The 18,477-nt window shown below is 37.9% G+C and overlaps 1 protein-coding gene and 1 long non-coding RNA gene across 2 annotated transcripts; one reads left to right on the top strand and one right to left on the bottom strand.

The window, feature by feature from the left end:
* Positions 1 to 2,810: 2,810 nt before the first annotated feature.
* On the top strand, positions 2,811 to 4,048 carry LOC148096661 (uncharacterized). Its single transcript, XR_015717077.1, has 2 exons — positions 2,811 to 2,909; positions 3,728 to 4,048. It is a non-coding gene; the product is annotated as an uncharacterized LOC148096661 (long non-coding RNA).
* A 5,986-nt stretch (positions 4,049 to 10,034) lies between these two features.
* On the bottom strand, positions 10,035 to 17,075 carry LOC148096660 (major histocompatibility complex class I-related protein 1-like). Its single transcript, XM_087834714.1, has 6 exons — positions 16,928 to 17,075; positions 15,619 to 15,888; positions 12,766 to 13,044; positions 10,954 to 11,274; positions 10,314 to 10,394; positions 10,035 to 10,075 (listed from the first exon to the last, which is right to left on the bottom strand). The coding sequence occupies exons 1-6, from the start codon at positions 17,073 to 17,075 to the stop codon at positions 10,035 to 10,037; spliced, it is 1,140 nt and encodes a 379-aa protein (XP_087690840.1).
* Positions 17,076 to 18,477: the final 1,402 nt, after the last annotated feature.

The raw sequence follows: 18,477 nt of genomic DNA, 5'->3' as shown, positions 1-18,477 counted from the left end.
TGTGTCATATGTGTTTCAGTCGCCAATTCTCAATTATAACTAACATTAAAAACATGTTTAAGGAGGAGAGAAAGCAAATAAATCCGATTAACATCTGATCTGTGGGTTTTTGTTCAATAATGGTAAATGGCCTGTATTTGTATAGCGCTTTTCTAGTCCCTAAGGACTCCAAAGCACTTTACATATCCAGTCATCCACCCATTCACACACTGGTGATGGCAGCTACATTGTAGCCACAGCTGCCCTGGGGCGCACTGACAGAGGCGAGGCTGCCGGACACTGGCGCCACCGGGACCTCTGACCACCACCAGTAGGCAACGGGTGAAGTGTCTTGCCCAAGGACACAACGACCGAGACTGTCCAAGCCGGGGCTCGAACCGGCAACCTTCCGATTAACAAGGCAAACTCCCAACTCTTGAGCCACGATCGCCTCAAGGTCATCCAGATTGATGTCCATCGCCCTCTGTAGTGCTCCACATCGGCAGTCAGTTTAATCTCAAAATTCACTGTTGAATCCAAAACACACCAGATAAAGAAAATGGTTCAGTCTAACACATGTGCCAGTGAACCATTAAGCTTCAGTAAAACTATGCGGTTATGAAACGTAACTTTAACCTCAGCCAAACCGATTTGCTCAGTTGTGAATAAAACAGCGAAGTAAACGTGACCCGACAAAACCTGAGTGAATAAAGTCCAGCGTTTAACCACTGAGAGATAAAACTCAGGTGAGGTTTCAAAGCTGTGTGCCGGTGATTGGACATCAGCCGCTGATAAAGTGGGTTCGCCTATAAAGTGCTCTGTAGGGAAACGAGATCCAGCAGCTCTGCGCTCGGGAACCCCCCCCCCCCCCCCCCAAAAAAAACCAACTATATTTACTATATTATATATGAGGAGAAGGATGCATGCAGGTAAACTGAGGGGCTGTTGAGCTGATCGCTGGTGTCGTGAGAAAAATGTCAGCTCGTTCTTTATGTTACAGAAGCACAGAGACACAAGACCAGGCGGAAAGAGACGATTGTTCAGTAAAATGAGAATCTGCGAATGCAACATGTGGAACACAGAGAGTGAAATATGTAAACACCGGGAACACCGGGGCTTTGAGCTTGGTACACTCTGTCAGCTGACTGTTAGCGGAGCTAGTGAAATCTCTGAAAACATCTGAGCACTTTTGTAAACATGTTCTATGTTGACAACCTGACCAGACGTGAGATTTACGCCACTACATTTGCGGTTAAAACACTATTAAAAGTGTAGTTGATGACAGAAAAACGGGGTATTTTAAAACTTTACGCCACCACCATTGCTGCCTGTGATTTGAAATGTATTCTGGGATACCAGCCTGCCCCAAGTCCACACAAGCAATCGATTATCTAGGATCGACCTGTCTTGACTTACTTTGCACGGCAACCAATCAAATGTTAGAGAAGCTGCAGCGGCAGCGTTAACCCCGCACCCTTAGTTTGATGGGTGAGGCTGACAGATAAAATTATTTCAAGGTGAGACATGAAGAGGACAATAGTGTCAAAATGAATTAAATAAATGCATCATTAAATAATTAATTAAAACTGTCAATTATTTAAATGCATTATTAATGAATTAAATACATCAATAACTAATTAAATGTGTCAATGATTAATTAATTAAATGTATCGTAAATATTTATTGAATAAATTATTTCCAATTTTAATTAATTATTGACACATTTAATTAATTATTTAATGGTGTATTTAATTGATTCATTATGTCAGTCCTGGCATTTGATACTGATGGAGCTTCTTTTTCTTTCTTTCTTTCTTTCTTATTTGAAGTCTAGCTCACTTGCTCTGCCTCACTTGAACTGAAAAATTGAGAGGTATTCCCTTTTACTTATTGACCATTTTACAAACAGATGAAAAGAAATCCAAACTGAAGGTTTTTGATTTTTTTTTTTTCAGCTCCTGACAAAGAATCTGAGCTGTCTGAGCAACTAAATCAACAAGGCTGACTGTTATGGAGGACCACAAGTATGGAGGACCACAAGAGCCACGCGCATCGAAATAAAAAATCCTGTGCTTAATTAATGAATTGTAGAATAAAATCTGCATTTGTAAATTCATTTTTGAATTCCAATTTAATAAACTGATTTTTAAAATGCTTTTTAAGTCTTCATTTCAAAAAACATTTTCGAATTGCACTTTAATAAACTTCATTTCAAAAACCTTTTTCGAATTGCACTTTAATAAACTTCATTTCAAAAATCTTTTTCGAATTGCACTTTAATAAACTTCATTTCAAAAACCTTTTTTGAATTGCACTTTAATAAACTTCATTTCAAAAATCTTTTTCGAATTGCACTTTAATAAACTGCATTTCAAAAACCTTTTTCGAATTGCACTTTAATAAACTTCATTTCAAAAATCTTTTTCGAATTGCACTTTAATAAACTGCATTTCAAAAACCTTTTTCGAATTGCACTTTAATAAACTTCATTTCAAAAACCTTTTTCGAATTGCACTTTAATAAAGTTCATTTCAAAAACCTTTTTTGAATTGCACTTTAATAAACTGCATTTCAAAATCCATTTCCCTTTCCTGTTCGCTCAGGGATTAACATGTGGATTAGCATTTGGATTAGCAGTTGGATTAACAACTTCATTTTAAAAATCCTGCTGCTATTCAAATGAGCCACACCGTGGGATGTAAGGAGCTCTCTGATTGGTTGGTCAGACACAGGCTGTCTGCCAGCCTGGATGTTTCTAGCTCATAGCTTCGCCCTGCTAAGAAGCCTGTGTGCTTGTACAAAGGCCGTTCCACCTCGGGATTTACACGCGGTTCGACAAGGATATGTGAAGAATGAAGGGACCCTGCAGCGAAACGGAGAGCCCAACCTCTGGCTGAGTGCCTGTTTACAAAGTCTGACCACCTGTGAAGGTAACGTGCTAACGTGGCTAACGCTAGCATCACCGCACGTAGCCCCGTTATTTTAAGGTCATCTTAGCTTATGAAAGTTTTACGTCGCAGCAGTACAAGCTAGCTACGTGTTTTGTAAGCTGCTGTGCTCTTCACAAATAAAGCTGGAAGCAGCTCAAACTATTAGAACCAGCACTGAGGCCTGTTACATTTATACAGTGTTAGAGCAACGGCTGCAGCCTACAGCCTTTAAACTAGCGATTAAAATGCTGACAGTAAACTCGTCAGTCCAGATGTTACCACATTACTTTGTGATACTTGTGAGTTAAAACAACTGAAACAGGCTGATTAAAATAACAGCTTTCAGTTCTCTCATTCAGCATATAAAGACTGGAGATCACACTACTGATTTCAGCTCATTTAATATGTGAGTGCACAGATTCATTCTCAACTGGACATAAACGATGATCAAAGGTTGTAAATATGATGAAGTCATCAAACCCCAGCCTGTAACACAGTGCGCTGAATCTTAGCTTTGAATGTCCAGTATATTCTAATCAGTGCAATCTAAGCATTCACTGAACCTACAGTATCTACACCTGTGTGGTAAATGTGTGGTAAAGATACAGATAATGAAATTTAATTATTAATACAATATACGTCATGAGAAACGAAAGCTGAAATTGATTCAGTTTAGTACTTTTCTCTGTATGCTCTGTGATCATAAAGGCCTTAAATTCTGTGATATATACTGTAAATGATTTTCACAGAGGTCTTAAAGTACTTAAATCACTGCTGATAGTCTGGTTGTTTATATTTTCACATTTTTGTGTCTGTAGGGCTGTTTGATGACAATTTGGACTCCTCTGGGAGATGAGGACACACCCACACCTGTTCCATACTGCAGCCAATGATGGTGTTACGGCTCTGAGTCAGCTTTGGGCCATCAGACGCACACACTGGAAAACCAGCACCTGGACTTCATGCAGGAGAGACGGCCTCAGTGATGATGGACTCTGCATCGTCTATTTTACCTCCTAATCTCTTTCTCTTTAACACACAATTAAAATCTTAGTGAGGAAGTCTCTAACTTGTACACATTTGTACTTTTACTTGTTTTATTAGTTATTTTTAAGAAGAGTAAAGTTATTCACAAAGTTTTTATTCTTCTGTATTTATTCTTTTGTATCATGTACCACAGTCATACTGAACTATACAGACCTGGTGAATTGGAGAAAAAAAAATCATATATGAATGAATCATTCAGCTTCAGCAGTATTTCTAATCATCTTATGAATTCCAGTCTAATGTCAATTCACTGTTTGAGTTCAGTCTTGGTCTTAAACTCCAGAGAAAACCACCTGGTTCAATTTTTTCATCTGATTATTGGGAAAACAGTTTTCTTCTGAGAGATGCTGCTAGAGCTGAAATAGAGCCCAAAGAAACAACAAAGTTTAGTCCCTCTGGAACTTTTCCATGGAAAATTGTTTTATCACTCACTCAGGTGACTTCTCCAGTGTCACGGATAAGTGATGAAAATATCTCCCACTGGAAACCATTGTGTCCAGTTAAAGTCAATCGACTTTTTCAAGGAGAGTTGTTAGATGCTGTGCTCATGAGGACAATGGGTTTTAAACTTGCAGCACAACACAAAGCTGAAATACTGGATCAACGATCAAAACACATTGAGCAGAATTAAGTCAAAATGTAATATCCTGATATGACACATCACACATGATCCAGCATTGTTCTAAGATTGCAAACTTTCTTATTGGAAGTTTCCACAGCTGCCAGAAAGGGACAGATTTCTGGCTGGTCTTAATGAGTGGTCGTTGCTCTCTTGTTTTCTCTGGAATTGCTGCACGAAGGATGTAACACCCATGATAAGCACTGAGGTGTATGTCCTTGTCAGAAATGAGCAATGCTCAGCTTCCAGGTAAGGAGAAGTGGAACCAGAAGATATTCAAATGCATCTCTCCACAGCTGCTGATGAATTCTACAAAAAACAAAGTTTGTTAAAAACATTTGCAGGTGAATCAACACTGATTTATCAATGACATCCATTTACTCAAAAATTACTGACAAGTGGACAACTAGAATATATAGTTTATAATTTCAACATTGTACTGTAAAAAATGGAACTTTATATGACAAATGTGTGGTGCTTGTGGAATTTTTAACAAGGACCCTACAAAACTTTACAGTACTCATGCTGCCACACTTCTGATGGCTAGGTGTGCAGTTCCTGCTTTAAATGCATTCACTTTTAAGATTAAGAAATCTAAGTGATAATAGGCCAGAAATGTTTGAACTTGCTTATGAACCTAAATCACTGAGGCCGTCTCTCCTGCATGAAGTCCAGGTGCTGGTTTTCCAGTGTGTGCGTCTGATGGCCCAAAGCTGACTCAGAGCCGTAACACCATCATTGGCTGCAGTATGGAACAGGTGTGGGTGTGTCCTCATCTCCCAGAGGAGTCCAAATTGTCATCAAACAGCCCTACAGATACAAAAATGTGAAAATATAAACAACCAGACTATCAGCAGTGATTTAAGTACTTTAAGACCTCTGTGAAAATCATTTACAGTATATATCACAGAATTTAAGGCCTTTATGATCACAGAGCATACAGAGAAAAGTACTAAACTGAATCAATTTCAGCTTTCGTTTCTCATGACGTATATTGTATTAATAATTAAATTTCATTATCTGTATCTTTACCACACATTTACCACACAGGTGTAGATACTGTAGGTTCAGTGAATGCTTAGATTGCACTGATTAGAATATACTGGACATTCAAAGCTAAGATTCAGCGCACTGTGTTACAGGCTGGGGTTTGATGACTTCATCATATTTACAACCTTTGATCATCGTTTATGTCCAGTTGAGAATGAATCTGTGCACTCACATATTAAATGAGCTGAAATCAGTAGTGTGATCTCCAGTCTTTATATGCTGAATGAGAGAACTGAAAGCTGTTATTTTAATCAGCCTGTTTCAGTTGTTTTAACTCACAAGTATCACAAAGTAATGTGGTAACATCTGGACTGACGAGTTTACTGTCAGCATTTTAATCGCTAGTTTAAAGGCTGTAGGCTGCAGCCGTTGCTCTAACACTGTATAAATGTAACAGGCCTCAGTGCTGGTTCTAATAGTTTGAGCTGCTTCCAGCTTTATTTGTGAAGAGCACAGCAGCTTACAAAACACGTAGCTAGCTTGTACTGCTGCGACGTAAAACTTTCATAAGCTAAGATGACCTTAAAATAACGGGGCTACGTGCGGTGATGCTAGCGTTAGCCACGTTAGCACGTTACCTTCACAGGTGGTCAGACTTTGTAAACAGGCACTCAGCCAGAGGTTGGGCTCTCCGTTTCGCTGCAGGGTCCCTTCATTCTTCACATATCCGTGTCGAGCCGAGTGTAAATCCCGAGGTGGAACGGCCTTTGTACAAGCACACAGGCTTCTTAGCAGGGCGAAGCTATGAGCTAGAAACATCCAGGCTGGCAGACAGCCTGTGTCTGACCAACCAATCAGAGAGCTCCTTACATCCCACGGTGTGGCTCATTTGAATAGCAGCAGGATTTTTAAAATGAAGTTGTTAATCCAACTGCTAATCCAAATGCTAATCCACATGTTAATCCCTGAGCGAACAGGAAAGGGAAATGGATTTTGAAATGCAGTTTATTAAAGTGCAATTCAAAAAAGGTTTTTGAAATGAACTTTATTAAAGTGCAATTCGAAAAAGGTTTTTGAAATGAAGTTTATTAAAGTGCAATTCGAAAAAGGTTTTTGAAATGCAGTTTATTAAAGTGCAATTCGAAAAAGGTTTTTGAAATGCAGTTTATTAAAGTGCAATTCGAAAAAGATTTTTGAAATGAAGTTTATTAAAGTGCAATTCGAAAAAGATTTTTGAAATGAAGTTTATTAAAGTGCAATTCGAAAAAGATTTTTGAAATTAAGTTTATTAAAGTGCAATTCGAAAAAGGTTTTTGAAATGAAGTTTATTAAAGTGCAATTCGAAAAAGGTTTTTGAAATGCAGTTTATTAAAGTGCAATTCGAAAAAGATTTTTGAAATGAAGTTTATTAAAGTGCAATTCAAAAAAGGTTTTTGAAATGAAGTTTATTAAAGTGCAATTCGAAAAAGGTTTTTGAAATGAAGTTTATTAAAGTGCAATTCGAAAATGTTTTTTGAAATGAAGACTTAAAAAGCATTTTAAAAATCAGTTTATTAAATTGGAATTCAAAAATGAATTTACAAATGCAGATTTTATTCTACAATTCATTAATTAAGCACAGGATTTTTTATTTCGATGCGCGTGGCTCTTGTGGTCCTCCATATACAGACTCATTAACTCACTTTGTGACATGTCTTGTTATCCTGCTCGAAGGACAACATAGGGACATGCTGGTTATAAAGGAGTGGACATGGACAGCAACTTAGTAGTTCCTGATAACAATCAGGGACGCTGTGAGGTAATATTCCCCATTGCCAACACCATCAACCAGCAGCAGAACATCAGTGTTATTTGTGATGTGCATTTCTAGATTATCTACATTTGGCAGGCAAACTACCTGATACTATGTTTAATGCATTATTCTCCCCCTGAAGATAGGAGTACCCCAACCGGTCGCAGCAGATTGTTGTGACTTGGTGCTATATAAATAAAATTGAATTGAATTGAGTATATTATTGGTTGCAGTTGTTTTTCTTCTGTCTCTTTGTTTGCAGTCTAACATCCAGAGTTTTCAAGATGTGAACAATTAGGACGCCCCACAAGGAGAAAGGGTTATACTAGAACTTTGGTGTTGTTTGATGTTTTCATTACAACTTGCTGAATTGGCTAAAACTGTTGGCTTCTATAAGCTGTAAAAAGATTTTAAATTCTGTTCATGCTTTGGGCCTGTTTGTGTGTCATTGTGATGTTTTAGGACATTGTATTTAAAAATTAAAAAGTGTTGTATAGCTCTCTCCATGGGCTTTCCTTTTTTTTAAACCAGGAAGACCCCATCAAGATTAAAAACCTCTTTTTCAGGGGAGACCTGGCCAAGGTAGGCAGCAGCAAGTATTTCACAGTTACAAAAATTACACAACTAAAATCAGGCAACAACAACACACAAATGCAAAAAAAATAAATAAAATAAAAAATAAAATAAAATAAAATAAAATAAAATTCAATTAGTCAAAATGACAAGCAATCTAACTGAAACGTCACGGAATTGGCCTTAAGGATTCTTAGTTTTGATTTAAAAGCACTTAACGGAATTAATTTTGTCAACTTTTCTAGTCGTTCTGCAGCTTGTTCCAAGCCAAAGGTGCTAAATGGTGATATATTACTTAATATGGTGTCTTCAAATTTTTTTCTCAAGGTCAACTTTAACCTTGGGTAATAACGATAAAAGTTAAGGTCAAATGCCTAGCCGACCTAAACACTTATATCCCGCAAGGCTTAGTGTCCATAGAAATTGTGCTTAATCTAAAGTTTTTCTGATTTTCATATTTGGTGTGACCAGACAGACAAACAGAACAAAAGGCACTTAGACTAAAACTGACATAGCTACGTTTATCCTACCATAAAAGAATAAGAGAAGGTACGACCTCACCCATGCTCCCAGGATGTGGGTGTGAATGCCAGAACACTCTGGAATGCACACAAAGTCTTATAGTGAACAACAGCCTAAGTCATCAAAAGGTCAACATGCAGTATTCTACCATATGCAAACTTATATTATTAAAAGATTATACTGACTACTAAGTACAATTTTCTATTGACACAGACCATGACAGTTTCAGAAGTAAATTACTGAACATTAGGCAGAGCCAAAGAAATAACTCAAGTAATAACTAAACTAATAGATAATGTATACTCCACTAATGAGAGAAAAGAAGAGAAAAACACATTTTGGTGGGCCTCATAAAAGACAATAAAGCTGTTTTTTAAATTAATTGATCAACTTTTCAGATTTACATTATTTGATCATCATTATAATCTTTAATAGTAAAACACTGACAGTGTATTGCATTGCAGAAGTATGTTGTTCCACGGCTGGTTTTCTTGATGTCACCCTTTATGTTTCAAGTACTTTGAGTTGAGAGTAGAGTAGGGTGATGGTAGGAACATACACTGAATCTCTTCATTTTCATGCTCAGCTGTCTAGTAATGTGCATGGCTGCTGATGCCCCATCAATCTGTCAATCTCCCACTCCACTCTTCCCTCAGTAATGAACAAGATTCTGAAGTAATTACACCCCTGTCCTGTGACTGTCATTCATTCCTAACCTGGAGTAGGCTCCACCCTTCTCGGACTGAGGACTATGGCCTTGGACTTTGACACATGTCAAACTCCGCCACCAGGAACCCCAGTGCAAGTCAAGGGTTGTCTCTAGCTGGTTCCAGAACCCAAGTATCCCTCAGCCTCAAGTAATAGCTCAGGCTTCTTCCCCAACAGAGAGGTGACGTTTTGTACCCAAAGCCAGTTTTGGCAACCAAAGACTGGAATGCCAAGGCCTCTGCCTTCAAACCCCGCTAGAAGCTAATGGTGCCGCTCCTTCTCTGTCAGACTGCATCTGCAGGTAAGCTCATGATGCACAATTAAATAATTTGCAGTAATTAAATATTATAATTTAATATTTAAATGACAAAACAGATCTAAAGACAGATAACAGACATGTCATCCGAAATACCGTAACTAAGTGAATAAGTAAGTTAATCCAGATCACAGATGGGTATGTTGATCGTGCTTTATAGTACCCAAACAATATATTATAAGATATTGACTGAGATTATTTGTTTACAATGATGTATTATCTGGGCAGACACTGGACCTCATACACTCCTGACTCAAGCCAACATGAAGTAATTTAGAACAGTGTTTTTGGAGAATTGACCAATCTTTTTTCTTCTTCTCTTTTTTCCAGTGATTAAAGCCTCTGACTCAAAACTTTAAAAATTTAAAAAAAAAAACAACATTTGGTTTATTAAGAAAACAAAAGTATTTTCGAGGCAGCTTGGATCACATGCTGTAATCACAACCCATCAAAATCCCGGGTCCGAGTTCAAAGTCTGTGACATCTTTGCTTTTAATGTGTTTAACTGCAGGTGTGTATAGCTTTCCATATGGCGCTGTGTGGGCTGGGTTTCCAATTTCAATTCAGTGACTCATACAATTCATCGATGTCAACGGGAGCTGTAAGATCGAAAACACATAGTTATTCCACTGGTCCTATTTTGGATTTATACATGTATAATAAGACTCTCTTGTACAATATTATACCACAACCTTTTTTAAATCCACAGATCAAAGTAAAATGATAACAGTTTACTTACGAGGAGCAATTTCTGTTGCCAAAATAAGAAGGAAACAAATAATTGCAGACATGTTCAGTTTGATTAAAGAAACAGTTCAGTCCGTTTGAAGCTCTCACCTTTTTTCCTTTTGTAAACAACAAATCCAACAGCAGCAATAGCGATGAGAACAGGAACAACAACAATGATGGAGATTAATTCTGCTCAGAAAAACAACAAGATGAAATACACACATGAACTCATTACTATGATATTCATTCATCATGAAATCTTAAAATCACATATTGATAAGGGGGAAAAAATAAAGTATCATCTCTGTATGAAGCTATACCGATGCGAAATAATTATGATGATTATGTGGGGAAAAAATAATATCCTACAATCTTACAGGACCAGAGTGGTCCTGAAATATTGTATTGTCAGCTAAAGAAGTTCATTGTAGGAGGCATTTATGTAAGATTTGTATGCATGCCTTTTTCTCACCCCAAAACACCCCTAAATTCATTTAGTAACAGCGCTGCAATTGTGAGGCTAAACATAAATAAACATGATTTTTTTTTATTGATTAAAAACATTAAATTCCAGGATCACTGTCATGGTTGCATAGTCTAAACAGTAAATGTGAAATTTAAATAGGATTAATTTTAAGGGCAATGGAAAAAAATGGTCTTTGGGATCTCCCCGAGTTTAAACACAAAAAGTGGACAAACGCCACATATAATAAAAGCAAATAAAATGAATTAAATGTGTTTCTCTCACTTGTTCTGTTGTTTTCATCCCAATTTGTTCTGATTGCTGTTTTATCCAGTTTGGTTACAATGTTGTCCTCAACACCAGAGAGATGAAACACACAGTCGTATCTGCTCCAGTCTTCTGGTCTGACTGATGAAACATTCAGATTAACGGTTATCTGGAAGGTCTCATCATTGTTGGGGAGGATTTCTCTGTGGTCCACACCTTCATGAATCTCCTCTCCATCTTTCCTCCAGAACATCATGACTCTGTCAGGATAGAAACCTGTAGCGTGGCAGCTGACTGGAGAGGAGGGAGTCTTCTGGAGGAGAGACACCGAAGGAAGAACTGCAGAGAGGGAAGGTGGAAACCAGATGCAAAGAGGTAAATAAGCGTGAATGAATGGAAGAAGTAGAGATTTAAATCCATATGATCAATGTAGAAATACAAAGATGAATAAATCACATAACCAGATACTTTACATAATTAACAGTGATATATATCTATGTACTGACAGTCAGTGATAGTTGTCCAAAATGCTGCATTTTTTGTTTAATTTTCAATTAGGTCACTAGTAAGAATAACAAGGTTCTTCATTACATTTGTAATTTTTTATTTAAAAACTGTAGATGACATTGATCAAAATGTTAAACCACATCAGCAAAACATTGTAGCTGCACAGCAGTGCCTGGACTTAGCTTCTTTTAGAGTTGCCTCCAAAATACTGTTCATACACTATACCTTCAAAGTAGTTCAGGTCAATTTTGACCTGGCTCAAAATTCCCTCATATCCCTCACACATTTTGGACAACAAATCTATTAGAAATCTATACATAGCCTAACATTAATACATGGAGGATTAAGCCTTAGTGCAAATTAATTTCAGCTGGTTCAGTCCCAACTGATCACCTTTAAAAAGTGTCTCATCACCAAGGTGTCACATAAGAAACATCTCACGAAGGGTAGACTCAACGAGCTCTCAAGACCTTTGCAACCTTATTTTTGCAAATATGCTGATGGCATTGATTACAAAATAATTTTTAAACTATTGAAGGCTCCAGTGAGCAATGATCAGAAGAGTCGTAAAAGAAGGTCTTTCAGTAGTTATGGCGAACTACAGAAAGACCTGGAATCAAAAGGTACAACTGTTTCAAAGAAAACTAGAAGTAATGCACTCAGCTGCCATGGCCTGTATGCACGCTCACAACTCCAACATGCTTTTTCTTCAGAAGTGAAGTCTGTTGAAAGTTTTCTAAACAACATTTAGGCAAGCCTTAGAATTACTGGGGGAATATATAGATAGTTCAATGCATAGCAATACACACCATAGTACACACAGTGTTTGGAGTTGAAAGGCACAGCACATCACCCAAAAACACCATATCAACAGTGAAGTTGGTGAAAAATCTGCTGCCATCTACCAGGATGTTGAAGATGAAAATAGGGTGGATGTTTCAGTGAGACAATGATCCCAAACACACAGCCAAAGAACCTCTCAGCTGTTTTCAGAGAAAGAAAATAGAGCTGCTAGAATGGCCTAGCCAATCACCTGACCTGAATCCACTTAAAAATCTAAGAAAGAGCTGAAGGTCAGACTTCATATCAGAGGCCCACAGAACCTTCAGGATTTGAAGACTGTGTGGAAGAATGAGGCAAACAGAGCAATGCAAATTTCAGGCCAAAAAAAGAACAAAACAAAGAAACAAAATAACATTTAAAGAGTTAAATACAAAATAAGCCTAAACATTTTACCATTTTCTTTTGATATCATCAGAACAATACAATATAAACTGTATACCGTATCCGTGAAACTGCATCAGGTCATGTGATTCCTGTTACCTGTTCTCTGCAGGAAGCTGCTCCCATAGCTCCAATACCTCTTCAGCCACTCTCGACAAACCTTAGTGAGGAGGCTTTCAATGTCTTTGATTACAATTGTGTCAGTATCCCATTCCTTTTTGATAATGGCAGCTTCTGGTTTCAGTGGGATCCATGTCAGTGTCTTAAGATCCAGTTCAAGAAAGCCTTCTCCATTATACCCATACTGTACCATACCAACCACTTCATCAGTGTTTTCATTCCATTCACATCCACCTGTTCTCTGTAATATGTGAACACCTAAAAAGAGAGAAAAAAACAGGGTAAGCAAGAAACTATGATAATATTCTACATTGTATGAGCAACTTCTATTATCTGAAATTAGCACTTTACACATGATTCAAGTCAGATCATCTGCTGACTTTTTATTATTAAAGTTTGTATGATAAAAAAGATGAGGGAGTAAACTGATTAATCCCAAGAATCATCTGACAGAGTTATAGGCTATAAACCATGTTAGTTTTCAAGATATCTTTTTCAAATTTTGCGTGTGTGGCAGAGGTGTGGTCCCTGGCTCAGCTGCACGGGAGGGGTGGTGCACTGAGCTCAAGGGGCGGTGCCAGGGAGGTAGGAGGGAAAAGTTGAGATGATTGGTCTAATGAGGTTATGAGGTTTTTTTTAATTTGTATGGTGAAGTTGGAGACCAGAAGGGAGAAGAGTGTGTGCACCCAGCTGGAAAGCTGGCTGACGTAGGTGCCGAAACAAGTAAAGACACATGAGTGTAAAGTCAATAAAAACTCCAAAACCAGGCACAAGAACGGTGTGTCGAGTCGCAGTCATTTACAGCATGGTCGTAGATACAAGCAAAATTTAATTTTGGTGAAAATCAGTGAAATTTTTTTTTTTAATGGATTGTCTTCAAACTGCACAACAATATATTGAGGCCTTGGGGACACGAGTACCTATGTTGGCTAAGCATTGGAACTCAACCTTCATGGTTAGTGCCCAAGGTCAGACTTGAGCTTTGAAAAATATTCAAGAAACCATATTGAGTAATATATCAAATGAAAGGTTATGGGGAGAGTTTTACAACTCACAACTTTATTTTTTCAATGTCCTATGACTCATATGGGTGGATTTGATCACTAGACGAACAGCAGCCTCTACAACTCTAGCTGACATCCAGCATGGTCCTTGCCCCCAGTTTTGCTCCAGCTTGTCATTGGAATTGAGCGTGAGTGCGTAGCCAGATTAGAAGCTATCAATTTAGTCTGATAACTGTGTGTAAATGACCCAGGACAGACCCGACACGCACATGCTTTTCAGCATCTTGCTTTTATTATCACTCACGGTTGGTTGTTTACACACTGGATGTAGGTTTTCAGCTCACAGCCACACACTCCAACAACAACCTACACTTTAAGCTGGCGAGGAGTGATTGCAGATGCCATGCAAGTGCGCCTGCCTACCCTGCACCGGCGCCGCAGACCACACCCCGCCACACTCTGCTTACATACACTGTAAATATTGAGCACTTTATGGCAAGTTAGAGTGGGAAGACTTTTGTGTTTAAAATTATTTTCCCCTTCTATATTGATCAGGAGTATAGGATTGAGAATTGTCCTTTGTTTGGCCTTTATTAAGAACTTATGTTTGTTTTATTGGGGACAACTCAACTCAAAAGCAAATGAACTGCTCCTCATTATCTGAAATTATCCTGTCCTGTTGGCGCTTTCTTGGGAATAGGAAGATTGGGGAGTTGCAAGTTACCCCTAGGCTGGGGGCATAAGTCTGACAATTTTTAAAAAAAAATACATCTACATTATGCCAATCAGACCGAGCATTATGGCCACATGTTGAATATTGTGTTGGACCCTCCGTTTGCTGCCAAAACAGCAGCTGAACCATCGAGGTATGGACGCCACTAGAGCCCTGATGGTTTGCTGGTATATAACAGATGCTTTAAGTCCTGTAAGCTGTGAGGAGGGGGCTGAATGAATCACTTGTTTGTCCAGCATATCTCACAGTGCTAGGATGGATTGAAATATGAGGAATTTGAAGGACAAGTCAACATCTAAAAATCGTTGCTGTGCTCCTCATTTCTGATCCATTTTTTCTTTGTGTTAGGGTCCATTATCATGTTGCAAGAGGCCACAGCCATTAGGGAATACTGTGAGAAAGTTGCTCAAAGCATCACACTACACTATCCTGGTGCCAGGTGTTCCTTTTCTGTGTGGACTTTGCAGATTCTTCCTGTGCTTACATGCTTATGTGTTTCTCCAGCTAGTCTGGCTTCTTGCCACACTCCAAAATGTATATGTGAGTTAGCTTAACTGGCGATTCTAAATTGGTTGCTGGTGTGAATAGTTGTCTGCCTCTCTATTGGCCCTGTGACACCCTGTTGACTTGTCCAAGGTGTACCCTGCCTCTTACCCTAAAACAGCTGGGATTAGCTCCTGACCATGAACTGGATAGGTGGAAGATAGATAAAATAACAATTTCACATTAATCATTTTTCCTGAAGTATATTCCTTGATTTATATTTCACTCGCTGGGCCCACGTCCTCATTTTAGGTTTTACAGCATTTTAGTAGGTAAAAGTGAATGCTTTGACATGAATTAAGCTGCGGTTTGGGAAAGGCCACGAAGGGGGGGCCTGGCAGATCCCCATGTACTAAATAGAAGTGAAGAAGTTGAAGAATGGAGAACAAGGATGGAAGGAGGGTGGGGCACGTAAATGAGAATGATCAGTTTGCAGAACTGGGGGAACCTATATAGATGACAGCCGGAAGGAGTGTGTTTGGAGGCGTGGTCCCGCTCCTGAAATTCCGATACATAATCTCCAATAATCAGGTTTAACACAAAATACTGCACCTTCTATTTGATGTAACAGCTGCTTTACAGTAGAAATCAAGAATCTGAAGATCTTTGGCTGATCTTCAAAACACTGTTGGGTGTACAATGCCAAGTGCTGAGTGTCGTTGCTGAATATTTTTTTCATCCAGTCCTGTCTTGGTTCTAATTTCTTGTTCCTGCTGTCACAGAAAACGGCCTCAGTGCCATCAAACAATACAACACCTGCAAACTCTGAGATGTTTGGGTCTCCAGAGGATCCAGTGACAGAGTGCATCAACGAGTGTTTCACTGTGGAACAATATTTACAAAATAAGTAAATAAGTACATGAAATATACAAACATCATCAGAATTATGATTAATTCACTATAATATGTTTTATACAGTCTCCCAAAGAGAACGTTAATCTCAGGTTGGTAAACTCCCGTGGCCAAACAATTGACTCTCATGGCAGTGAAATAGTCACAAGCTTTTGTCTATCAAAACGTGTTCGTTAAAGCAAAAAAAAAATTTTCCACTTAAAAAACAACACACGAGCGCACGCACACACATAAACAACAGTATCAGGCTGGTGGAGGCTGATGGTAAAGCCAGGACACTCACACCAGAGACCCAGTTCAAGTTCACTTCACTAACAACAAATTAGTTAAGGTTAAATATTAAAATTGTGTTTCGAGTTAAAATACAACATCGCCATGGTGACATGTTCTCCTTTTCTCTGGACACAGGTCACATGATGAAAAATAGTCTGCTTCCTGTTAAAATACATTACTTGTGCTCACTATCCCGAAAAATAAAACGTGTCCAGCTTGGGCCAAAAGACAATCGAGAACAACAATCAGAGATATTTTTGGTCCATGATAAATATTTAAGACTTATCATTAAATAATAAAACATTTGTCATAAAATATCGATTTTCTTCATGTACTGTTTTAAGTTTTTAATAAATTGCAAAGATTTCGAGAAAGATTGCATTTAGGTCTTTTCGGTTTGTGAATATGCAGAAAAACAATGTCAGCAACTAAAACCAATAGTCTAATAGTCAATAGTCTGCCAAAAAATATTACAGATATGTATCTTTTGAAAACATGTGTAACAGGGTAAATCTGATATAAAACTTTGTGCAGTTTTTATGCTCCATTATCAAAATATTTCTAATTATATATCACCTATATATCACCTCATTAAGAAAAGTAAAACTTTTAAGCATAACTGATAAAACCCGATTTTGTCTGTCTCCTGTTTATATCCTCTTTATTATTGTAGTGACGCATTTAAAAGAGAGAGAAATAGAGGGGGGCTGCTGTTGGAGTTCAAAGTCTTTCTTACCTGCAAATAAACCATGGTAGAAGAGAGGCAACAAAAGTAATATCATCTTCTCTTTATGATTAAAGCTGTCGGACCAAGAAACCATGAAAATCTGGAGACCTTGAAAATCCGAAAGAGTACAAATATCAGATTCCTGCCCCTCCCACATGCGTTGAAGTTCTGCCTCCAAAGTAAGTGATTAATGCTGTGCCATGACTTAAAAACAAGCTTTCAAATGTTCACATTTCAATTGTAAATGTTTTACAAGATTCAAGGTAAATTTTGAAAGCTTGATAAAAAAAAAAATGCTTTTATAGGTTCAAAAATCTTACATCCTACTTTTGTACTTGTCAGCACAGTTTTACAGTGTCCAGTTTCAGAGTTGTAGATTTGTTGTTGTCCTCCAGCTGCACTGAAACATTGTAAAGGGTATAAATTAGGTTTTTATAAAAACTGATGTAGCTTACATATAGGATACATACGGCACATGTTAAAAAAACAAACAAACAAAAAAAAAAAACGTGACATTTGAAAGCTTTAGTTTGCATCTCTTGCAGTTGTACAGTGTTCTTTCACTGCTGACTTTACTGCATCAACTTTCAGAGACGCCCTCACAGTTCTGGTTTTATATGCAGTGTTTTCTAGCAGCTCGGATTTGAAAGCAGCATGAATAAAACGTGTGCATGGTCCCTGGGGGCAGACATGCTTCACTTTGGAGTGAGGACTTATTACCACTTATCACTTATCACAGGATGCAGGAGTCTGTGCTGTCTGGTCTGCAGCAGCATGAATAACAGGTGGAATTTACAGCTTAATAATATTCAGTCCAGTAATCTAGAATGCCCAATAATATCCACTTAAAGGTGAAGCTGCTTGGATATTATGGTGGTCTTTATTTTAGATTCTCGCCACCTGACCACGACTTTGGTGTCCCACCCCGTTACTCCTTTTAGGACGCTCATAACGGTGTGAACTGAAGAGGCTAGGTGTAGAACATGTAGCATACACACGTCGGCATGAAATACAAACTGTACTGAACAAAACCGGATACAATGTGTTTTACTGGCACAACAAGCAGCTGTTTGGTGTCTTTGTACAAATTAACCAAAAGATTAAACTTTATTTCTTCATACCTTAGAGGGAGTTTAGACTTTGAACTCAGTCCACAGCTGCTCTTGCCTGAAGAGTGATCAAAGAGGATGGAGCTTTTGTTACATTTTAATCTTGTAAAAAAAAAAAAAGAAGTGCAAAACACCTAGAACAAGTTTGAGGTTTTTCAGTTTTCTGTGTCATGTTAAAAAAAACAAAACAAACAACAACTGTTATTTGTAATCTCATGTCCCTATAAATGATTATCTAATGAGAAGTTTCTGATTGCATGTATGTACATAAATAAAAACAGTATCCCATTACATTTTTTAGGAACAATGTAGCAAAGTTGAAAACAAAGAGTAAACATCCATCAAGTCAGTATGAAGCGACAATGGCTAAGAAACTTATCTAAATATAACAGTGATTGAGAGCTGACATCAGTCTTTATTCTAGTGAGACTTGAATAAGAAATGAATATA

This window comes from Neolamprologus brichardi, chromosome 22 (genome assembly GCF_056152115.1).
Source record: "Neolamprologus brichardi isolate AB-2024 chromosome 22, ASM5615211v1, whole genome shotgun sequence".
In the NCBI taxonomy this organism is placed as follows: domain Eukaryota; kingdom Metazoa; phylum Chordata; class Actinopteri; order Cichliformes; family Cichlidae; genus Neolamprologus; species Neolamprologus brichardi.
The sequence above is the reverse complement of the archived record's forward strand: the minus strand, read 5'-3'. Positions and strand labels throughout refer to the sequence as shown.